General features: G+C 39.7%; 1 protein-coding gene across 3 annotated transcripts in view; it reads right to left on the bottom strand.

Annotated features, from left to right (window-relative positions):
* Window positions 1–25,683, bottom strand: part of edil3a (EGF-like repeats and discoidin I-like domains 3a) — a 125,498-nt gene that overhangs the window by 9,239 nt on the left and 90,576 nt on the right. For all 3 annotated transcript variants that reach the window (XM_005473230.4, XM_005473231.4, XM_005473232.4), the window contains 4 exons: window positions 25,401–25,556; window positions 24,442–24,586; window positions 24,041–24,225; window positions 5,464–5,619 (listed from right to left, as the gene is read on the bottom strand). In XM_005473230.4, coding sequence (XP_005473287.1) covers window positions 5,464–5,619; window positions 24,041–24,225; window positions 24,442–24,586; window positions 25,401–25,556 — 642 coding nt within the window. The remainder of the gene's footprint in view (window positions 1–5,463; window positions 5,620–24,040; window positions 24,226–24,441; window positions 24,587–25,400; window positions 25,557–25,683) is intronic.

Genomic DNA, 25,683 nt, shown 5'->3' with positions numbered 1-25,683 from the left:
ATGGGTTCATTTTAGGATGTCGGTATTCAAACCCATCTAGTATTCAGTTACCCTCTGACCTGAAGGGAATTGAAGGCTCTGATGACTAATTAACCCATGTCACCTGAGTAAAACACTATTAAACATAAATCAATTACTTTTGTGCTTGATTGAACCCATCGACGGACTGTTTCAATACTGACACCAATGCAAGAGCGGTGGTGCAGGACAAGGTAACATAGTGACCCAGGTGCGGAAAGGGAATGCAGCTTAGCCGATAGGTAGGATTATGGGATGTGTCCCAGTGTAATTATGTTTAAACAATGGACTTTGCTGTTACTTGTCTCAGTTACAAGTGCAGTACAGCGGTATGTGGGATTGGTGTGCAAAGAAAAGGCAAACAGGGCACTCTATAGATTTTGTAGAGGGATACTGTTGTGCGTGCACCGCTGGGCCCTGCTTTGACAACATCTGTATTCTGACAGAGTCTCCTCTCTCAATCTAGATCTAACTGCCTGCAGCCTCTGCCACACAGGAGCTGGAGGGGGGGAGCTGAGAAGAATACTTACAAGCCTCTACCACTGTGTTGGAAATAGGCAGACACACACACGGACATACACACACACACAAACTTTCACAGTATATCCCTGCCAAGTCAAGCATTGTGGTGTGGCAGGAGGAGCCTCGGGAGTCTAACAGCCAAATGTGTCCTCTAGCATTAATGGCTGCTTCGGCTGACTGAAGGGGGAAAACACCTTGAAGAATCATACATCTGAACAGCCACTTGGCTCCAGCAAGGGACAAACTGATTGACATTTGCTGAAGTCTTGCAAAACACGCCCGCCCTCTAATACAGAGCACACATGCTCGGAGTGACTGTATAGTCTTAGTTCTTCTCTGAATTATACAGCAATAACAACACAGGAGAGAACAAAAAAAATGTGGAGCTGAAACTAGACTTAAAAATAAATGTATCGCTCTCTTGAGATATAACCAGTATTTTTCCTTCTTTCACGTTCTAACTCAGATGACGCTTAGAAAACATTCATTCCAAGGTATTGAAATTGTCTGAGTATAAATCATGGTGAGCATGCCTGGCCCTAGCCAACGATCACCACGAGTGTTAAAAACTCCCCAAGCAAAGAATATGACCTGTAGAAATGGAAAATTATTTCCAGGGATCTGCTACTTCACTGGATCCCCAGCAAAGATAAGGGGATAAACTGAGAGCAGCTGTTGGTGTTAACAAAGCTCAGCTTTTGATCTGTTGTCTATCAGAGACAAACAAAAATGGAAGCTCTTTTCTAAGACTGTAACTCCCCTCGTGGTTGCATGCCTCCATCAGTGGGTCACATTGCAGTTTAAATCAGTGTTTCCATTTTGCTCAGTGATGGGAGTGATTCCTCATTTGAGGTTATGTTTTGCTGTGTATGTACTGTAATAGTGTGTAGTTACAGAGAGGAAAAACAAGTTAAATTCTTCATCTTCTCATTGTTTGGCCAATTATTTTGATTTGGACAGACAACGTGTTGATAGATGCTAAAGTTTCAAATATGGATCTTGCTGAAAAGAAGCAGCAAGTTATAATTCTTGGATGCTTTACAAACATCTTCAACCCAGTAGCACACTTACACTAAAAAGTTGTTTTTTTATTGAATGTTACACAGAAGTGATCTTTGACCTGCTGATGCTCCAAGTGAGCAGTTGTGCCAAATTCAAAATAAAATTCTCAAGGTGTTTCAAAAATATGTTGACAAAAAGGAAAAAAAAGACAGGACACTACCTCACCCTAATGCCTGCTACAGGCACTGGTAACCTCTTCAAACTGCTCAGAAACAGTTTTTATAAGAAAGCCTGAAAATATCTGTGCACAAACTACAGAGTATGACCCACAGCTGGGCTGTGATACAAAGCATGACAGAAGACTAGTAACTTAAAGATGTTAAGCTGAGTGTCGTCTTATTGTACTATTGGTTTAAAAAAAATCACTTACAGATGTATATACTGGAATACAGATTTTGAATCCAAAAATTCCAGTCTGCCTTCAAATATTAAAGTGCTCATATTATGCCTTGTGAGGTTTTATTTGTGTGTTATACCTTCTTTATTCATGTAAAGAATTCCATGCTGTTCTCTCCCAGGAACAGCATGGTCATCATTAAGTAACACAATGGCATAATACTTACCTAGTTCCTTTGGCACACTCTCAAACAGCTGCTTCAACTAAATCCACATGCAGCCAGAAGCCATGCAGTCCACTATCAATTCCTCGCTAGAGTAACTTCTGCTAATTCTTACTCAAAAATATCTCAGCTATGAACAAAGCACACCAAATGTTCTGCTGCTGGCTGCAACGGTGAACACAAGAGTCTTCATGCTCTCACAGCATCTGAGCTGTTTTATTTCTGATGGCAATGTTGCAGTAATAATAAGGCAATATCCATGTGTTTAATGGTAGAATGGCACAAAGCTATGTACTAGCCACTCTATTTTAATAGAGGTGAATTTCCAGTGAAAATATTCCCAATTTTCTGTTTCTGTTGTCAGACAGTAAACAGGTATAAAATAGAGACATACAACGTAACACATTAAGACTACTGTAAACGTGCCGCTTGGCATATTTTTCAACCTCTGCTCTGTGCTGACAAAATGACCATTTACATAATGTGCCGTGATTTACACTTAAAAACTTACAATTAAAACGACCTGTTTTCTGTTAGCAAAAGCTATGGTGGTGAAGCACTTAGCCAAAGCTGCCTGACCATAGACAGCACAAAAGATGGACCCATTCTGAGGCCTTGAGATAAGCTGTAAGCTGTTTCAAGCTGTCGCCATCTTGGTATTTTCAAACTGACTTGCTAATCACAATTCAGTATCCAATGAGCACATCTTGAAAAATCTTCCTTTTTGACACCAAAATGTAATAAATAGACTTAATGCTTTATATTTATACAGTATAACCTGGAATGAGCTACTTTGACTATAAACCCACTAGCAAAATGTCAACAGCTCCGAGCAGAGGGCAGCTCTCGCCTCCTGGTGGCCGTTACAAAGAATGCAGGTTTAAGGCAGTTCTGCATTAGCTTCATAATTAGACCTGGAAACTAGCTCCATCTTTTATACTGTCTATGTGTCTGGCTTTCTTCATGCCCACTGACCAATCAGAGGAGGATTGACTTTTTCGGAGGTAGCCAATAAATGAGCTAAAACAGAATGATTCAAACACAGGGTACTGCGGCAACACACCGTATGAAAAAAAGTGATGATGTTTTGCATCGTCAAACTAATTTTAATAACAGACAAAGACAACGTGACTAAATACAAAATGCAATTGAAATGGTGAGTTCATTGACTTACAAGAAAAAAGTTATTCAAATGTACCTAGCCCTTTATAAAAAATTCATTGCCCCTTGAACCTAAGAACTGGCTGTGTCACCCTTGGAAGCAAGAGCTACAATCAAGCATTTGTGATAACTGGCAATGACTCTTTCCCATCACTGTGGAGGAATTATGGCCCACTCTTCTTTGCAGAATTGTTTTAATTCAACCACACTGGAGGGCTTTCCTGCATGAATGGCCTGTTTAACGTCATACAGAAACATCTCAATTGGATTAAAGTCTGAACTTTGATTAGATCACTGCTAAACCTAATTTTGTGGTGGTGGTGGTGGGGGCGTAGCCATTCAGAGGTGGACTTGCTGGTGTGCTTTGGATCACTATCCTGCTGCATAACCCAAGTTATGCAGGGCATGAATTGATACCTTATTTCCTTCAGGATTTTCTGGTAGAGGGCAGAATTCATGGCTCCATCAATCGCGACAAGTCTTCCATTTCCTGAAGCAACAAAGCAGCCCCAGACCATCAGACTATGATGTTCTTTTTATAAAATGCTGTGTTAGTTTTACACCAGATGCCACAAGACTCAAACCTTCCAAAAACTTCAGCTTTTGTCTCATCAGTCCACAGAATAATTTCCCATATGCTTTTAGATCAAAGATGTTTTTGGTAAACGTGAGATGAGCGTTTGCTTTATTTTAAGTCAGCAGTGGTTTTCTTTTTAAACTCTCCCATGGATGCCATCTTTGCCCAGTCTTTTTCTCACTGTTGAATCATGAAAGTCGACCTTAACTGAGACAAGTGAAGCTTGCAGTTCTTTAGATGTTGTTCTGGGTTCTTTTGTGACCTCCTGGATGAGTCATCGATGCGCTCTTGGAGTAATTTTGGTTGGCCGGCCACTCTTGGAAGGTTCACCACTGTTTTAAGTTTTCTCCATTTTTGGATAATGACCCTCACTGTGGTTCGCTGGAGTCCCAAAGTCTTCGAAATTGCTTCGTAACCATTTCCAGACTGATAGATGTCAGTGACTTTATTTCTCAGCTGTTTCTTTAGATCATGGCATGATATGTTTCTTTTTCAGGCCTGGGTGTGGTTAATGAAATGGAACTTAGCTAAGCAAAAACGTGGTTAATCAAAGTTAATTCATGATTTATCAAAGAGGGACAGTTACTTGCTTGCATAGAGGCAGACTGGTTTCTCCTTTATAAAGAAATCATCATTTAAAACCTGCATTTTGCATTCACTCCAGTTATCTTTGTCTAATATCAAAATTAGTTCAATGATGTGAAATGTGTGATAAATATGCATAAAAATAAGAAATAAGGTAGGGCTGTTCTGACAAAACCGAATTCACAAATTTTAACAGCTGGACTTTGTTTCATTAATAGTTAAGAGTCAGATATTTATTAATACAAATGTCATCTCCAGTTGAAAATGGTAACTATTTTAAAATGTTAAATATTTTGACATTATCTACAAAGCCTAAATTGATTTAAGTTAGACTGGAGAATAAACAAAGTATAGAGTATATTATCCTAAAGCTGTTTCATGCTAAGCGTATTTGGCTTCTTGAATTCGACACATCAGCATTGGATGAATCAGAATGAAGAGGTAGGCCTTATCTTTCAATAACACAGCAAGATCGAAAAGTAAACACAGCCTCTCTTGCAATCAGTATCTGAAAGACAAGATGCTCCAGCTTTAGCTGTTAGCCTGTGTCTGCAGGTTCCCTGATATCAACAAAGAGCCCGCTGCAGCTCTGCACTGTCTCTGTTGTTGTGGGCGATTGGAATGGACATTTGTACTCTGCTGAAGGACCGTAAACAAGATTTTCAGCATAGCACCGGCCTGGCCAGGTTGACAGGGTGGTCTTATCTGATCTCAAACCAGAGAAAGGCAATAGGACAGACCAGGACAGCTCAGTTTGAGACACTGATAAGAAGATGCTAAGAGGAAATGGAAAGGAGAAACAGACAGCTTCCAAGATGAACATTTTCACAATTTAACACCTTATAACACATTTACACATCTTTTTGATATTTGCTAAGGTTTTGTCTGCTTCAGGTTTGTTTGGCTGACTGTGACCCTTCCTTCAAATAAAATAAAATAAAATAAAAACAATCAATATGAAGAGTGAAAGCAACTTACCTTGTCCTTCCCCTGCTTCTCATCTTGATATACATTCCACTGCTCTCCATCATTACTGAAAGCGACTTTATATGAGCCAACAAACTGGACATGGCCGAAGTCTTTCGCTCCCTGGGTGATGATACCTGTCACCTTGGTTGGCACAAGCAAGTCCACCTGAGAGGAGCAAAGACCAAGGAGGGATGGGAGCAGAGAGAAAGAGAGACAAAACCAGAATGATAAATTCGATTGCTCAACAAACTCAGGTAGCAAAGTGTCAGATATGCTAAGTTTTCAGGATTAAGTCAGCATTTTTCCTTTCGATTTTATCTGAGGATTTACTGAATAAAGACACCGGGCGCCAGTCAAGTCGGTTTCAATTATTCACAGAATATTGAACAACAAGGCTAAGTCCACAATCTCGCCTCAGCAAAACAGAAATTGCATGCTGCAGCAGCTTCTGAGACCCACACTGCTCCATTTGGGTTAATTTTTAATAGGTTCTCATTTGTTGCAAACAATTTACTGCGCAAGGGTTCCAGGCAGTAAATACACAAACTGTTACATTTATAGGCTTTTTAATGTTCAATTATGCTTTATTATATTGAAAAGTACATAACACTGTTGGGCTGAAACAAAAAATGAAGTTAAGAAGAATCTCAGGACACAGGCTACACTTTGGACCAAGGAGATGATAATCAAGCTTTTTTGGGTGAGATTTTACCACCATGACAATTATGTTAAATATATATTGCATCCATTAAGTGAAAGGGATTGAAAGTAATTTTTAATATAGTGCTCAGCAAAGCCATGCATACCTTTATTAGGTTTAAGTGCAGTATTACTAATTAATAGTTTGTTTTTTCTCAGGAATCAGTGGGTGTGTAATGTGAGACCCATTTAACACAGTGAAAACCTGAAAACTATGTAGAACACCAACAAAAAAGTTTATTGGTCTTGTTATTTAACATGCAATTCACACAATTTTTTTAAAGTAAATTTTGTTTTTCATCTTCCATTTTTAAATGAGGACATTTTATATTAAATAAACAGCAAACTAACAGTTAACAGCTACATAATAACAACACTGCGTAGGTGATATCAAATAAGCTGCGTTCAGCTGGTGCACCTTTTCCACAAAATAACTCAAATTTAACAGTAAAGCTGTCTTACTTAGCACATACATCAACGTGGCACCAATTTGCTATGAATAGAGGATGAAATACCGGGTTCCACTTGGCATTTTGCTGTGCCATAGATAGTGGCAAAATTTAGAGGCGCAGCGAGCGCATGAGAGAAATGTAAGTATGCAGAGTTGTTTCTTTTGCTGAATATGCTGTACACAACGGCAAGACAACCATGCATCACACTAATTGGCCTGGTCACAGGCCAACTTATACTGTGTCACACTGTTCTGACAAAACAAAATAGGGCCCCCTCGTAGATGAAACAAATAAGCAAACAAACTAACGCACGAGGTATGGTTTAGTTTCACTCCGTCTCCTGGTTTTGACACATTGCAGAACCCTGCAGTGCAGCTTGGCACATCACAAAACAGTTTCCAGTTGACTGCATTATCTGTTGTGACGAGTTAGGGGGAAAAAAAAACAAAACTCTCTCACACACACAAACACACACACATGCAAACAGACACACAAATGCAGGACACCAGAGGCTGACAGGTAGTTTGCAAAACCTAAGCCTTAATGACAAGCCAAAGGAATATAAAAATTCAGGAAGCTGGTTCAACAAAGTTCAAAGAAAACAAGTAAACCAAAAGCTAAATTTGCAAGGAACACAATAAAAAACCACTAGTGTCAAAACAGAGGAATGCAGCTTAGGATTACACACAAAGGTTGACACAACCAACAAGGGACTGGACTGTAAATGCACAGAAAACTATCAGGTAAGCAAGATGCAAATGAAGAAAAAACCCCCAAAACAACAGACAAAAACAGGAAGTTATAAAATTGTTAAAATAAAACTGAAAGAAACAACATGAATATGCAGAATTAAAATTAAACCCCAAACCCTGACAGTTTTGTCTTAGTGTTAATGCAAATGAGATGACAGCAAATCTTAGTACTGGGTATTACAGAGGCTTTAAATGATGACACTGTGCTGTGTGCTGTGCTACATAAGCAGACACAGGTTTGGATTACAGTGAAGAAGTTTTTGTCTCCTTCCCTGTTTGTTTGATCTTGAAACAAATTTTAATTACTCAGGTTATCTTTGGGTCACTTCATTACACAGAGATAATCTGAGTAAACATTAAATGTATTAAAAAGTTATTTATCACCAAAACTACCTCTGAATGGCTCAAAAAAATAAAATCAAGGTTTTGGAGTGGCCAAGTCCAAGTCCAGACAAAAATCAGATGGAGATGTTTTGGCACGACCGACTGTGCCGTTACTTTTACACATGCGTAGGTTTGGATAACTGTTACGACTGCTGTCGTAATGTTGTCTCGTATGTGGATCTAAGTGTGCAGGTGCCTCTCCACTATTGGTGGATCCAGGGGACGGACCATAGGGATTGGCTAACCAGCCAATGACGGACAGTCATTCATCTTCGGCTCATCCCAACCAGCAGACCTTTATTTTTAATGCAACACAGTTCTCATTGCTGTTTCTAAGAGAAGCTGTGGAAGTGTTGTGGAATATTTTCTTGTGATGTATACCTTTAAAAAACCCACCCATCTCTGTTATAATGAAAATAATGTCACGCCATCTTCTGAATAAAGGGTCCAGAAAGAAATGGTGGCAGAGCTAGCTCGGTTGATTCAGAGGGGCATGGCACCTTGCATTGTGAGGCTTTGATTATGCTGCAGTTGCAAAACATTGAGGTAATCTTGTTCTACCCGAGCATTCAAGTCTGCCACCAAACAAAGGCATGCTTGAAGGGGAACCAGTAATTGCTGTCACAGGTAGCGGTCAAAAAATACGACCGCCCCTAGCGTCGCTGCCTCTCAATGCTTTGATGGCCCAAACTGCATTAGGCAGCGAGATAAGCTTGTTAAAGCAACGGCCTCTCCTACAGCCCCCACCTTCTGTTCTTTCCTCCATCACGCTCTCAACCCCATTCTCTCCTCCACGAGCTTTTAACCCAGACAAACTAGGAGCGTGTGAAGTCTTTGTAGCAATCTCTGAATGCTTGTGGCGTACAATTTACAGAGAAGTGAAACACGAGAATCTATTTTAGGATTTGGCTTTTTGAGTCTGAGATTACAAAATTAGATTCATCTCATATCTAAGCTCTCAGTATTACCAGAACCATGAGCCGCAGAGGCAAAAGGGAGACAGGGTCAGTTACTTATTTGTATTTTGTCTTTGATGGCTTTGTGCGAAGTGGAAATGTTTGTGCACTTCTGTCAGAGAAACACTTATCTCTCCCGCTCATTATGAGTTGGTATTGAAATGTCCTGTTCCTATTGAAATGGTTTTGCCACTGCAGGATAAAGAAGATTAATGCAGCGAGAGGAAAGCTTAATAAGGAGCCGAATACGTCCCGCTTTTCTATATTATGAATACAGTAGGTGCACATATACAGCAACCTGCTAACATTCTTCGTCCAGCTGTGCTGATTTAACTGTATGCAGCGAAGACTCGTTTAATCTTTGCAGCCTAAGGGAGGTGTTGTGTCTTTGTGTATACTGTATATTTACAGGGCAGAATTCAGAATTCAACTCACAGTCATGAGGAGGACAGTGCTACGGCCCATAAACCCCACAACGGGGCAGCTATCATTAAAGCTTAAAGATGCAACAAGGACATTAAAAAGTGCTTTTCTGTCTACAGGAAGTTTCCACCTACCTGTAGGAGGTTTGTTTACTTACTCATGAAAACCTAAACAATGTACTGTATGCTTCACGTGACCACGCTGAACATGAACATCCTTTCATATTACTACAACTCAGTTGGTAGCATGATAAAATAGCACGTGGCCTGGTAAGGAGACCAGGACAATGCTGAGAAAATATCAAGTTGAATTGTGTCAAGTTCAGCAGTCAGAGAAAAATGCACGTGTGATGCAATTAAGAACAAATTAAAATCTGTTTCACGTATTACAGACATTATAACAGTCAAAACTGCACTGGGGCAGTCAGTCCTGCATATGTTAATTGGTAATGTTAATGGCTCTCATTGCTAATGAAACATAGCATTAAATTGAATTTGTTATCACTGTTTTATGCAAGCTCCATCCAACCATAAAGTCCTCCCTTGGTTCCTTTTCAATTCATGTAAAATCAGCTGTTAGAAACTTGGATGTGTTGTTTGGTTTTAATCTCACCTTTAAGAAAGAAAGACCGCCATCCAATGCACGATTTATGTCACAGCTACCCTAAAGTATTGGCAATTACCAAAACCCTTTTTTCATGTTTTTGTAACGGTTAATCCACCAGTATGTGCAAGCTCTGAAATCGAAATGACATTTTTAATGCTAAAATCTAATTACTAAAATACAGCAGACAGAGCTGGTGGTGTTAAGATTTTAGTTGGGAGTAGGGATGTTCCTGGCGACTAATTTCTTAGTCACAAGGGGAAAAAACTGACTGAGCAGTTTAAAACCAAGAAACACTGAGATATTAAGTTAAATTTGAGAACCGTTTAATGGAAAATGTCAAAAACTAATAACAAAGGCATTTTAAACTATTTGTCACATTCTTCAATAATGCTGCTTAACTGTGAAAAAGGAGGAAAAGAGGAAGACCTCAGAGGTGATTCATGGATGTAGAGAAGGAGGACATGCAGAGGGTTGGTGTGACAGAGGAGGACGCTAGAGAAAGAGGCAGATGATGCACTGTGGAGTCCCCTAAAGGGAGCAGTCGAAGGAATATGATTATAAACACAATACTGTAAGAAAGCACATAAAAGACGCCTTACAAATCTGATAATTACACTCGTCAGTCATCTGCAATTGTACAGTTTTTATCACTGGATGTTTGATGTATTTTTGTAAGAATTCAATCCAAACAAAGCCACCTAATGTCACAGTGTACCTTTTTGTGGACTGATATATATTGGACTGAGTAATCACAACAGACAGTTGAACCACTGTGGATGTTTGTAGACTGTTCCTGCTGTTTGCTGATGCGAAGTCAAATAAGGGAGCCATTACACGGAGAAATGGCCCATTTACATTGACTTATGTATGAGTTATCAGAGAGGCAGCTGGTGACATGTAATACTGTCTGAAAACAGCATAACATGCCAAATGGCAAACACTTTTATATACTGGTTCAAACCACCTGTCTCCAAAAAAAGATCTTTAATCCAAAAAGCACACATGAAATTACTAAAAAAAAAAAAAAAAAAAAAATGAGGGATGAGACTGCAGGCAGACAATTTCCAGACAGATGGTTCAGTGAGTACAGCACCTCTTTACTGAGTGCAAAAATGAGCCTGTTTGTGTTATGATACCTTTCTGAGCTTAAAGATGTGCCACTGCACACAGAGGTGAGCTGGCTAAGCCTATTTCATAAAATGAACCACTGGTCTGAGTCTCGCTGAGCTTACAAAGTGTTTTATTTTCTCCGTATGACAGCACATTGTCCCAGTACCATGAAAGTGAAAATGATAGCATTAAAAAAATAAATTGCAACATATTTACAGCTTTACAAATCACCTTTAAATTTCTGAAATAGTTCTAAACATGTTGGGTGACATCCCCAGAAATGTGAAAAGTGAATATCAGATATCAGATATATTTGTTTATTATTGTAAAAATGTCAGTATATAAAACCAACATGATAAAAAGCTTTACTGTAAATAAAACAGAAATGCATGACATAACCTCACGCAGGATTAGTGACTGCCTCGGATGATAAATATACAGTATATATCTGGGGAAGTGTTAGCTTGTCCGTAAATGTACACTTCATTTTTAGGTGATTTGTTTGATAAAATACTGTTGTCACTAACTCTAATCAGCTCAGATTATATTGTTGTATTATATAATTTAAGGGAACAATAACTCACCTAATGTTACACCTCTGTTTATGTTACCTAAGGAGGTCTCCTGCTCCACGAGTGAATTATGACTCATTCTCTTCTCGTTCCTCCTCGTGGATACGCACAAACCCACGCACCAGCGCTCAATCAACTTCACTTTTTCCTTGTGATGTTGTTTTCTACTCCACAGTGCAGTACAAATGATCATGTTTTGTGTTTCGGTGCATCTGTCTTACGCAGCCATGTTATATAGAATTTCAAGTCCACAAGCTAACAGGCTCCGTGCATTAGCATGCAGACCGAGATGTGCGTACTCCTACAAATTTCAGTATGGCTCGTGCACACGCACACGCTCACAGATAGTGGATCTTCCTTTCTTATACCTTTTGTGACCGGGGTGGTGGGATGTCAGAAGGTATAAATGGCTGCTGAGTTCTCACACGCTGAAAGGAAGGTTTGCAGGCAGTTTGAAGCTGCCCTGGAGCATTTAGCACACAAAAGTCAATGTCACAGAGGGAAAGCATAACAGGCTGGTCAGTGTGGCCGTGACCGTTCACACTCGGGCGTGGACATTTTTTCTTTTTTAATTTGACTGGACTATATTGATTTCAAAAGTTCTAAATGTCAAAATAAGAATCAAATGCAGTCGCCTGAAAGAAAAGTCTTCATGTGCCATGTGTTTGTCGCAGAGAGTCAGCTGGTTGGCTGCTCAAAGCACATCTTACAGCCAAAGTGAGAGGGAAGCAGTAACTCACAGTGAATTGCAAACACACAAATTTGAAAGGCAAACAGTTATACATGCCATGAACATTGCATGCATTAAACATCCTCCCCTGCACTCTCTTCACTCCTTTCCCTCTCGTCTTCCTGGCAGCACACTCGAATGAAGCAATGCTGCATGTAACTGAATTTAAATTCTTTGTTGCTAAAAATAAATAATTTTGTTTGCACATCTTATCTAGCGACACCAGCAGTATAATTTCCATTTATCCGGTGAATGCTAATGTTGCTAAAGTTAGCATTTCAGCATGTCTGTTAAGCCTTGATCGTGTTAATCAAGTCAATTTTAATTGCTACGGTGCCAAACACTGCTGGCATTTCACATTCAGGGAGTAGGGGTCCTTGTGTTTTCCCTGGTATTTTCCCAAACTTAAATAAGCAATTTTTGGTAGCAAAAGAAAAAAAATAGACGAAAACAAAAGGCGAATTAGAAATCTCCCAAACTTGACAAGTTCTGGCTGTCAAACTTCAACCTTTACCATCAAATGAACCTCCAAATGTGGACTTGGACTCTATCAGCCAAACCTGACAGAATGGCAGTTTAGCACGGCATGAGAATGTTTATCCAGAAATATATCCATATTTAGATATATAATAAATCAGAGAGCTAGACCAGTATATTGGTAGGGTGGATGTATTGGCTAAAATTAGCTGTTTGCTGATATTTCAGCATCAGAATTTATAACAGGAGATAAATGAACAGTTCAAAAGTAAAGAAGAGACACTCCTCATGTCTTCATATTTCTTGTCATCTTTAAAGTGATGTTAAACAAATGTTTTCCAGACTTTCTGAAGTTCTTTCTTTAATTGTGCCTGGCCATTTTATGAGGAATGTACTTTAGTGGGGTTAGGTTTATTGGTGATTCTAAATTGGCCATAGGTGCGAATGGTTGCCTGTTTCTGTGAGTTACCCTGCTACAGACTGGTCCAGGGTCTACCTCGCCTCTCGCCCTATGACAGCTGGGGTAGGCTACAGCCTCCCCGTGACCCTGATAAGGGTAAGTGGAAGAGAATGGATGGATGGCTCTTTAGGCACTTTGTTACTAGGAGCCTTTCACAAAAATGGATAATTTGATCAATTCATTTTTATTTATGTAGCACCAAATCATAAAAACAGTTGTCTTAAAGAGGCAGCTGTGTAAGGTAAAGAAAAAAGAAAAGAGTGTAAGGGAAAAAAAAGGCAGCCAACATCCAAAGAAGAGCTTTGGATTACGGACAAGAAGCCTGCAGAACTATTCCTGAAGACTACTTAAAGAAAGTACTAGAAAACTGCCTAAGAGAGTTCAGGCTGTGTTGAAGAATAAAGGTGCTCATACCAAATATTGACCTTTAATCCTGTTAGAATTGTGCAAACTCTGATGGTACAAATATCCAGGCTACACCAAACTTGCTTTGTATTATGGGCCTCAGGTTAGGAAGTTACTCCAGATGTCTAAGGAATGGTCCTTCATATTCCTCATATCATTTTCTTTTCCACTTTATTTCCTTTTTAAAAATATTTTTTAAGGTTTTAGAACATGACGCTGCATTTTTTCCCCATTTTCCTAGAAAAATACACAGAAATGAGGGGTGGCTGAAGACTTTTTCACAGTACCGTATCCTATAGCCATCATTTATTAAAATACTGGTGGTGGTCAACAGTACCCCTCAGCTTCCTGGTAGATACACTTATGTTATTAATTTCAAAATGCTAAGTAACGAGTTTTCACATCTACAAGATTTTTAGAAAATCTGACCTTTGACCTCAACCTTGAGGTCGAGGTCACTGAGATTCTAACTCTTCCGAGATTTTTCGTAGCTACACCTATGGTATCAATTTGAAAGTCTTACTTAGTTCTCGAGTTATTGCATTCACAAACTTTGGTGTTCATGTTGCCCGCCTGCCTGGCAGGGTGATGGCAATATCGCATCAGCCTCTTACGGAGTAAAAACTATTTGATAAATTAGTAGTGAAATATGAGCATCCACCTTACAGTCACAGCTTGAAACAAAAATACTTGCAAGGTCAGCTTTTTGTTTTTCAGACCTCATTTATCCAGTCCACAATTTAAAAGCACGGCTCCATGCTTTAAAGGAGAAAGTGCATATTCAGATTATTAAATGATTATTTAATTTCCATTCTTCGCTCCAAAGCAAAGGCAGACTTTAATCAAAGCAAGCGGGTTAGAGCACAAGCACTGCTATCTGAAAAGGCCTCTTTCAGAAAACTTGGAGCACATACTGTAGCTATAAAACAGATGGAGCCTCACTTCAGCATGTCAAGTTAAGTCTAAATGGTTGCACCGATGCAGGGAATTGGTCATGGCAAAAGGAACAGGAAAGAAATCAAGCATGGTCATCTGGATCATTTAGAGTTATTACGGCACGGAGAACATCATCTGTAGCCAGATGCTTCCCATGTCAGAATGAGTGAAGTGTGGGAGTCGGATCCACACGCGTAAAAAAATGGTCTTGATGGTGCACTAGTAAGGGACTTGGGGAATTTCACACTCTGTTTAATGCTCAGTGTGGCTAGACATCTGATGGACACTTACTCACGGCGAAAAATCTAAAGCATTCTGTCTCCATGTGTGATCTTGACTGAACTCAAATCTGTAACTCACGCTGGTGGGAAGAGAACTCCTTACTGTTGAAATATTAAGCAGGTGTAAAATATGTAAAATGATTTAATAACCTAAAGAAAGGTTTTCCATTTTATCGCTGATTACTCTTTCTGGAGGTAGTGCAAATGAGGTTGCAGTTTAAAAAAAATGTTTACTCCGAGTGCTGCACTTACATCTCATCATACCACTTTCCCCGCTTCCTTCTCCTCCTTCTCACACGGTATATGAAATATTCATATCAAATTCTCACACATATGGACACATATAAACACACACAGTGCACAGAATGGAAGAGAAGGAAGTGGAGTGCCTCATAAGCAATAAAAAGAGGAAGTGATGAAATTAGAAAATAGATTTCATTTATGGACATAAGTGCATACTGCAATATCATATCTACACAGCCACAGCTTGGCTTCAGACTATTCTAAATTCATCAGAATACTCTAGCATGTAGCAGTGCTCCTTAAATTCAGTCCATACTCTCCTGGGTGGATATCATGTCTGATTTAAGTGTACAGATGTGAGTAGCGGATGCCCCTGTGTGCCAAAAGATGGCTTCCAGACACGCTGAAACCACAAGATACACATGCAAAACACAGCGAATCTCTGCTGCACCGATTTAAGATCTGGCACCTTCACTTCCGACAATTCCTGCAGAACCACGGCATGCTCTGCTGCCGACTCATGAATCAATCATCCCGGGATAAAACAGATAAATGCATCCTGCGTTAGGTCAGAAGGAATGAGAGGAACAGAGGAAGAAAGAGAGAGAGGATGTGGTGCTGAAGGATAAGATGGCTTCCTTTGATAATAAGAACAAATGAGTTATTTTACACAGATTTTAGATCTGTACATTTAAGGACGTGGTGGGAGGGAAGAAACACTAAAAAGAACGCACTCAAATGAATCAGAGAAGCAGATGGATTTACCATCCCTTCTATAACTTCATTTGGAAGCTAATTGAATCAGCACACTAGCTGCAGGGAACCTGAACAAAATAGCCAAGAAAGAGTCGTATTGGACAAGGTGGAAGTGAGGCACAATAACGCTTCCACTGAATTTACATCGGGCATGTTTTCAGCTAGTGTGCAAATTGTTTTTTGAGTTCTTGGATAATGGTGTCAAAATAATAGAATTAGCAACAGATGTGGGAGAAATTTTTTATTTTTGAATCAACAGTTACTTTTATGTCTATTCAGATTATATTATAGTTGGGTAGCCAGCAGTTAGATATGCAGTAGCAGATGTGTCCCATCTGACATGCTTTTTCTACTGAAGTCTGATAAGAGCCCAGAGCGATTCCATTTAATATTCAACAAAAAAAAAAACAACAAAAAAACTTCCCAACTTGTAAAATCATTCACGCACCGCCCGTAGCTACACGGTGCAAATTTCAATTTGCCTTTCTGCAACTGAGATGGCACGTCAGCTAAAGCGCTGGCAGTGGGATTTGGAGCAGCGGTCATCTGTTAACATGGCTTTCAAAATCGGAACCAGCAGGCAGTGCCGCAGCCCAAGCTTAGGCAAGCACGACTAACAAATAAAACTAAGCAATATAAATATTTACGCAGAAAAAGGATTGGCTAATATTATGTTGGATAAAATCCCCATCGACAAGTGTGGATGCAGCCTGGCAGATCGCTGTTCATAGAGTCCATGGTTATGTGCTTCTCAGCGGCATCTGAAACAGAAACCAATTGGAGATGTTTGCCCTGTAGCAGTCGCTTTCTTCAATTAGTTCAGAAAGAAAACTTAGCTACAGGCGCCGCTGCTATCGATTCAGTTTTGTATTTAGTGCAGTAGGACAAATAACGACAAAAAGCTGCACAGCCAGGAAAAATAAAGAATGTGATTAGAATGCTGAATAGTCCAATCTGCAGGGACAAGTGCCTTTATCTAGTTTCAACCAGATCAATATGACAGTAATAAAAAAAAAATGCTGGATTAAGAGGATACCACGTTTGTGCTGCCTAATATTTGTTGTAAAAAGAAATCTTCCACTGCAGAGGGGATCATACTTGAAGGACACAGAAGACAGCGACTCACCCTTTAAAGTTCCCAGTGAATTCTTACTGTCTCATGCAAGTATTTGCAACAAAGTGCTGGTCTTTTGTTCTTGAAATAAAGACATGATCATTGCTATGCTAGACAATAAGAATCCCTCTTAAATCCTTTCATGCCACAATGCCTTTACTCTCTCTGAGGCAGCTTTTCTGTTTTTTTTTCTTTACTCTTTTTTTTTTTTTTTTTTTTTTTAGAAAGGACACACTTCATCTTTGCTGCATAAACACTCAAGAAGAGATGAGAGTTTCAATGGGACAAATTAAAGCCATTCTCCTCTGTGGATGGATGAGACAAACACCCAGCTAATTCTATTGATTAAAAGAAATAGAGTTTGTTGTCAGCAGCGCTGTATTTGAAGCAGCGATTTGATTAGGAAGCTGCGCTCGGCAAAATTGGTGAAATGATAATACCCGGTTTGATTATATCAAATGCATGCTCACAGGCACTGAGCAGGACTCAATCTTGCATCACATCTACTTATTGTGTGCTCTTGTCTTTGACCCACATGAGAAAAAGTGTGAAGTGTCAACGTGTACTAATGCTTTATGAACGAACACTGTGGGTGATTTTCTTCAACAGTACATTAATTAATGCACTTTATTACAAGTGCATTTTGAATTGCACTATAAATTACACTCTCAGAGGTTTAAAAATTGATGAATGCTTTTCAAGAATAAACAAAAAAATTGCAGGATTAGAATCAGTAACTACTGTATCTGAAATTCATTTACTGACTTTAATATAATTTTACACAATTCTCTCTAATGAACCAACGGATATCCGCAGATATGTTTGTGTGTTCTGAAAACCACTTCAGACGTTTGAGATGCACTGATGCTGTCAAATGAGGTAAGTGCAGCGCCTTTTTTTGGTGGGATATCACGCGCCTTTTTTGAGATATCATTTTAATTCCTTAGTTTATAAATACAACATTACCAACTGCGACATTGACCTTTACTGAGGTTAACTTGTCTGCGAGAGTGGGTGAGATAAAGACAAGCTCAATGACAACATAACAACATTTATTTGATCTTATTTACCACTGTTTGTTAGGAACTGCAACCTATTAAAAAATTACACTTTCTGGTAAAAATCATGAATACTGCTTTTAGCAAAATGTTTTTTAATCTAAATATTTGCTTTCTGAGTGTCCTGAGTGCTCTTAATCATCCATCCATCTAGCCATTTTTCTTCTGCAATGTCACGGTAGGATTGGAGCCTATCCCAGTCGTCACATGGTGAGAAGCGGGATATACCTTGAACAAGTCACCATTCTGTCTCAGGGCTTACACAGAAAGGCAGCCACTCATGCTCACATTAACATCTATGGCCAATTGAGAGTCACCGGTTAACCCAACATGCATGTCTATGGACTGTGGGAGAAGCTGCAGTACCTGGATAGAATAAGCAAACCCGGGGCCTTGTTGCTGTGAAGCAATGATCTGCCACACCACTGTCCCTGTAATAGTCAACCACCCACAGCAAGCCATTTATAGGGTTACTATGAATGAACACTGAGAACATTAATGAAACAGAGAGTGCTTCATGAATCTCAAGATGAGGATAAGGCGAGAAGAAGAACATCTGAGTAACAGCTGAGCAACAGAATGATCATCCCATTTAAACGTTGGCTTGTATCTATCTGAAGTGCTGCTTGTACTGTGCCTAGTCTTAACACGACAAGACTAATCTCTCACATTCATCCTGCTGGGAGTCTCCTCCGGTACTGTATAACCCCTGCCATTCCTTTTTGGTGCTGATAGACTTTGGATTCCAGAAGTGCTTCATATTAAGAGCATTGGACCATGAATTAAATATATCCACTTGCCTCGGATGAACAGTGCTTAGTGGCTTTTACGCTTCTCTCTCTGGAAATCTTACTTGCTTAAAAGGCATTAATACTGTACGAAATGCCTTAAGTATGCTAAGGTAGTATTGCCATTGTCTCCATGACATTGAGGGATCCTTTAAACTTTTGAAGTGTTTCTTAAGTATGCAAATCACAAAGAGGTACTCAATAGAGTGAAAAGTATTTTTTTCCATTAAAAAACACAGCAGTATAACCGGATCACTAACCCCTGCTACAATATGACTTTTTAAGGTCCACGAATTAAAGCAATGCTCATTTAAATGAAGAAGACTTCAGATAAAAAGTTCATCTAACCTGCTTCTTTTCATGCCGGTAATGTCTTCTTCTTCATAGGTCAGGACTGCTCTTTCAACATGGATCATTTCTTGTGATTTAAACAGGGCAATGGTCAAAACCACCAATTACTGCTATCAACATCCATATACAAAGTACTGAGTGTCTGCAGGGAGTCAAACTGTTCACATAGCTTGGTATTTATTTCATAGTGATTCATGAATGAAGGTAATGGATAAAAACATAAACCAGAACTAGATGATGTAATCTGCTGTCCTACTGTCTCGCTATTTTCAAAATGTTTGTCCGTGGATGAGTGTCTCTCTCTGACGTCTCTTGGTGGCAGACTGGAACTTTGTCAAAGCCAAAAAGCGGGAGAGGGAAAACTATCTCCTGGCTGGCCTTCATCATTTTTAGTGAGCATTGACTACACAGACTCATTTAGCCAATGTCAAGAAATAAATGGCTGCAACCCAATTCTGTCATATACCTGCAGTGCTTTATGATAATTGCCAACTTCCCAAACCTCCTGTACTGGTAGTATCATTCCAAATTCTTAGGATCAACAGAGAGGATGAGAGTGCTATAGCTTTTTTTTTTTTTTAAACTGATACTTGATTTCTGCGCATAATATTGGCACTGACGAAATGTATGCTTGTAAACTAGTGCTACCTTGATCCCAGCTCTCTTTGGCAGTTCTTTAACTTGTTACCCCATCTTTGTTTGTAATCGCGCAGTGTGTTTTCTCCTCGGTCCCGTGTGCTCCAACAGAGAGGCACTTCTCCCCCCCATGAGTAAGCAGTACTTCACCTGCTGCACTTTCAATATTTACCTCATCAGCATCTGCCTAAGTAAACCCGCACTATCATAGTTCACACTAATTATGTGTGCTCTGCTCTGCATGTTAGTTTATGGTTGCTCATTTTTCTTCCTGATTTTTACGATCCTGCAACTTCAATGCGCTTCATTCAATAAGCCCGTGTTACAAACTAAACAGTGATAATATCTGGGCAAATCTGTCTAATACAGAGTAAACAGATGGATTGGTGCGATTTACTTACAGAAACCGCAGAAACTCTGAAGCACTGATGCCGTGTTTGAATTCATAAATGCTAATGCTAGACTCTAAGTTTAGATGTAAATAATAATATCAGACGCAGGCCTATGTTTTTCTTTGGTTTTCTTATTTTTGATGATTGTTCACAAGACAAAGGAAAAAAGTTTTTCTTCTCGTTTTTGTTTCCACTAAAACAAAAACCTTGCAATGATTAGCTTCGTTGAGTTTGAATCCCCACTAATAGCATTACTTCATGTATCTGATGCATGCATCTTATTTTAATTTTTATCTTTAAAATTTACAGCAATTTGAAAATGAATTACACATAGGAAAATGAAAAGGATTTCCATTTATTGTAAATAACTACTTGTGGTCCACCTGCAGTTTTTTCATAGCTCACCAGTGAGCTGTGACCCACGCTCTGGGAGTCGCTGGTCAAGACCATGATGACTTGTCAGTGTAAAAAGGATATAATGTTACACCTGCTACAACACTACTGCATTAGAGAAACAGTGCATTTATTAGCAACAACCACTGTTTGTTGGGTAAACGATTAGCGCCAGTTGTAAAAAGGGAGTTACTGTTCTTCTTTCAAAGTTTTCACACAAACCTCGCTCACTCTGCATCATCAGAGACAGAGGTGATTATCAGGGTGCCACAGCCACACACCACACATATTCATCATTTTAAGGAGATAATTGGGTGTGAAAACCATGGAGACGGGGGATAACAAATGAACCACCGGACCGGAATTGGTTTCATAACTTGTTTTGTAACCTTTGCAGGATACAAATAAATATAACAAGTTGCAAATTAAGTGATGTATTTGGTGCTATCTATGTCTACACAAGGCCATGCTTACAAAACACCATAGATTAGTGTATTACATGTTTTACTAATGTACTGTGTGGTTACATTTAATAATTATTTACTTGAGCCCATTGCAATGTAGTTCCCCAATATTAGGAATAATCCAAGAAAAAGTTGCAATTCCTTGTGTAGAAGAGTTTTAAATTTCTGTTTAAATTCCTGAACTTTCTGTGACTTCTTCTAAGTGCAAAGGCATGCCAATACCAATACTGCAGCTGAGTGTCAACAAATAACCAACATACAAATAGCAATAAAATGTAAAACCTCCTCAGTGCTGCCTATGACAGAGATACAAATGGAGAATTCAAAACTCTTGCCAAGTCATTTGTTAACTGCAACCAAATTAAATATGAGGGAAGAGACAATCCCACTTCATTCCAGCCTTGTGTACTTGTTTGTCTGGGGCTTGTTTATCATAATCCACCATAAAAACTCTCCACAGTCCCGAGCAGTGCTTGTCAGAAAATTTGCAGTACACTTGTTGCTTTAACAGAACAGTTATGAAACTGAAAAGTAGCAACTGTCTCTCTATCACGTTCTCTCTGCAACGTGGACATGTTAATGTGCATAATTAACTAATCAGCTTATGCCAGCTCGAAACATTTGGCAGCCTCGTCTGACAGCTTCAGCTCCTCTCTTGAAAACATCTTGAAATTTTCTGGTTTAGTCTCCCCCTGTGTAATTTTATCCCCTGTCAGAATAGAATAGCTTCAACTTGGAAGGTGACCAAAAGGTCCAGCTCTTGGTGATTTTTTTTCTTTACTTAAAAGCTTTCTGTGGCAAAATGAAAAGGAATATAATAGCAGCCTTAATATAAAAAATATTAAGGCTGTTGCTAACTTCAGAATGTTAATTGTGCAGTTAGATCAAATGATGATAACAGACGTGATTACTAGGTGGAGAAATGTCTTACTATTTAGGGCTCCAAATTGGTTGGTTGATATGCTCTCTCCAGACCAAAGTCTTACAGGCTTGACAATTGCCTGTGCTACTTTGATAAGGAGGAAGTCGCTACATCAGTAGCCCTCCAGGATTCATCAGTTACTTTTGTGTAAACTATATCTATCCAATTTCAGATTCGCCTAGCCTAATGTAGAGTGATAGATTAGGTCCAACTTTACAAACATTTACAGCTGTTGAACATTTACTTTGAGCTGTCCTCAAACTAACTGGCTGCACTTCGATTGCAAACAGCAGTTTAACAGCACGGTAATTTGTGCTGCGATGTTCCAGCGACTTTCTCTAGGACTCGCTGTTTCTTTGAGTGTAACTGTGTTAGGTTTGGCATATTTGGGCATCTTTGGTCTAAAAGCTGTTTTACTGAGCCACGGCTTAGGTACCGCTACAGATATCTCAGCTTTGGGTACTGAGTGGTGATTAGTTATCAGTCTGAACATAGTAAACTGTTCCTGCACTGAGTGCAAGGTGACATCAGGCTTGACAAATGTGCATTTATTGTTACCTCCCTCCTACCTATTGTCACAGCTTGCGGAGCTGGCATGCCAATATCTATTAGGAATGTGTGGATATTCTGATAAGAAAAAAGGCCTTCCGACAAAATCTGTGCATCATCACGTCTTTTCTGTTGTATACATTAAGCAATCCATATTATATTATATTATGTACTCTGATGCATAAAGAGGGTTTTTCACTGTGTCCAATCTGCAAAAGAACAGTTTTCTGGATTAATAGGAATACTTATTATATCATTAAGGTTGATTAATTCCATTAGTCTGTGAGGTTTTAAGTCATTCAGTAACGCCACTCTGAATCAATTATTTGCCATGGCAACGAGTAGAAAGAAGACACTGATTATAGCAGGAGCTAAACAAATGCATATAAGATGATCGCTAAATATTCAAAACAGTCATTACCAACAGCCTCATCAACATACTTTACAGTACAGAACTCTTAAATGTCGACTTTTAAAAGCTGGATATTGTTTCTGCTCATGCGCACAGAAATGGTTCTTGGCAATGGGAGCCATTGATTTTCTCACTTCATCTGTATGGCATCTCCTCTTTCCTGCCAGCACAGCATGTAATATGAGACTGCAAGTTTTCTTTTACCCAGAGCAATCAATTTTGCTTAGCCAAACTCCCTAGCATGGATGGAGCCCGCCTAAGTACCTGTCTCCACCGACACACAGCCCTGTGTGCCGTCACCGTCTAAAAAAAGCTTTCAGCGTAATAAAAACCATGTCTGAATCAGAACCCGACCAATCTAATAACAGACCAGACCAGTCGGTATGACTACAGAGCGTTAACTGTGTCACTGATAGGGAGGGGGTATGTGCGAGCGAGTCCGCGAGAAAGGCCAAGAAATCAAAGAAATCACTGATCTTCAATTCCCTGATGAGATAATCCACATCACATTTTCTTCTATGCTATCACTTTTACAGCATGAAGTAAGATCTGGTTTCTCACTTTAAAAGCAAAAAGCATTTATGACTTTTCTTTTTTGTATAAGAAACCAAAAAAAAAAAAAAATCCAATATATGAGGCCATACGTAAGGGAATTCTAAGCCTGACTGAGCCTTATTGATATCCATCTGAAACTCCCTCAGCCACCATCAATCTCACATATTGTTAAACAGAAAGACTGGGAGGTAAACGTTCACTTAGAGACTTGTCTTGTCCCTTTCAGGAGACATGTTTAGCCTTCACTTCTGTAATGAAAACAAATAGATGGGCCGGTTTCATAGAGATAGAAAGCATTGGACTGCAGCCAGAGATAACAGGGCGCAACTCTTCCAACTGAGGCAGTGTGGGTGTTGGATTCAGAAAGACTGACATGGAAATAAACAGAATTTACAACCTATTACTGACTGTTTCCAAGAAGGATACTGAGAAGCAGCTAACAAAGGTGGTTTTTTAAGAGATAATTTAATTCTCAACTGGCATGAACAGTGAAGTCCTTCCCTATGAAATATAATTGAATCCATTGGCATGCATTACCATGCACAACCATCAATTACTATGCCAGGGAGGTAAGAGCTAATCCTTCATCAGAGTGAAAGCCAGCTATCTGCAAGAACAGGGGTGTCTGTTGTTCATTTTGCTGCTAATACATTGATTTATCTCTACAGTAGCTGCAACAGATAACAGACTTGGCTCAGATTATATCTTACCTGTAGCCACTGCGACTGGTCACTATGACCAGCTGTCCAAGCGTTGACCTTGCCCTGCTTGTCTAAACGGGCTTTCCCAGGCTCCCAAGTGAACATGTCCATGTTGAGCGTCCTGAAGATGCTGGAGGCTGTGACCTGATAGTCCTGGATATGGCCTGACTTCATACCCAGTGGTTCAGAACAACCTGGCGACAACAAAAACAGATTGGCTCTAAACTGTTTTGTTTTTTTACATCCAACCCCAGGCCTCCTGAAAAAGGATTCAGTGCTGACACTATTTAAAAAAACAGAGGAACAACTGTGCAAGAGGCATACTGGAGTGGATTTCCAAATTATGGATGATTTATTTATGATAATGATGGTGATTAGTGTATTCAGTTGGATAAAGAAAGCTCACTCACCTGTTAGCTCACAACCGAGCAGCTCCATGCGTAAAGTACAGTGCCTCCTGCAGACTTGGGGGTAAATGCGCACGTACTGGGCTTCAATGGGAGGGGTGAAGGAGTTGGCTGATGGAGCGTTGTTATCGACATTTCCTCTGAAAATCTGTTGCAAGGGATGAAATAACAGCAGATGGGGGGCGGGGGAGGATGGTGAAGCAGATCAGTTTTCAATAATGTGGCAGTCTATCCGCCGCTGTCTCTAGTGTCTACTCCACGCTCAACAAATTGCTGTCATTCAAGGTCAATGAGCTAGAATTACAGGGAAAAATAGACAATTTGTCGCACCATTTGAGCCAGTAATTCATAAGAACAGTGGTGTGTTTTAAATTAGTGCTCCAATTATATCACTTTACCTTCTGGAGTGTTTCATCCAAATCGCTGAAGATAGCCTGACAGAAACTATATGATTGGAGCGAAAGATGTACAAACAAACACAGACATGTCATAGCCGTGTCTAGCTTTGACTGAGCAAAAAAAGAAAGAGCTCTAAATGAGCACATAATATCGAAGTCCAGACGTAGAGCATACAAATCTGACAACATATCTGATAATAAGTTTGGAGGTCTGGTTGTTTCGGAGCTCGGCCAAAGAGAGGACAGCCGTGGCTTGCTGTCAGGAATGATAGAATGCTCTGTGGCCTATTTGGTGGCTGTTCATCCCCAAATAGTATAAAAATTCAATCTAGAAGTCATAAAAGTGGAGGGGGGTAAGGGGCAGCAGGATGGGCCCGGTGTGCGCTAGCTAATTAAAAAGCCATCTCATCATGTCCTCCACCCTGTCCTTGACTGAGTGCACAGTCTCTAGTCCATGTGTGCGCATGTATGAGTGTGTATTTCGTCTGTCTACCACAGAACAAGAAGCAATGGGTGACGATGGATGCGTACGCCTATGTCTGTGTGCCCGTACAAGTGTCTCACCATATCCTCATCTTTGCCCTTGACTTTGTATGTTCTCCAGGTCTTCCCGTCATCACTGTAGGCTACTTTGTAAGACTTGACGTACTCTGGGCTGCCGATACGCTTTGCACCCTGGGTAATTAGGCCCGTGACCCTCATTCTCCTCTGCAGGTTTATCTGTGGAGTAGAAAAAAACCCAGATAGGTTGAAGATGAAATTCTAGCTTTATTTTCAGACACTGTATATAGAGGTGCAAGTCCCTGTGAGCATGCATGTCCTCGAGTTCAGTTCACCCCCTTGTATC

This window comes from Oreochromis niloticus, linkage group LG12, assembly GCF_001858045.2.
Source record: "Oreochromis niloticus isolate F11D_XX linkage group LG12, O_niloticus_UMD_NMBU, whole genome shotgun sequence".
Classification (NCBI taxonomy): Eukaryota; Metazoa; Chordata; class Actinopteri; order Cichliformes; family Cichlidae; genus Oreochromis; species Oreochromis niloticus.
This window is presented reverse-complemented; position numbering and strand designations above follow the sequence as displayed.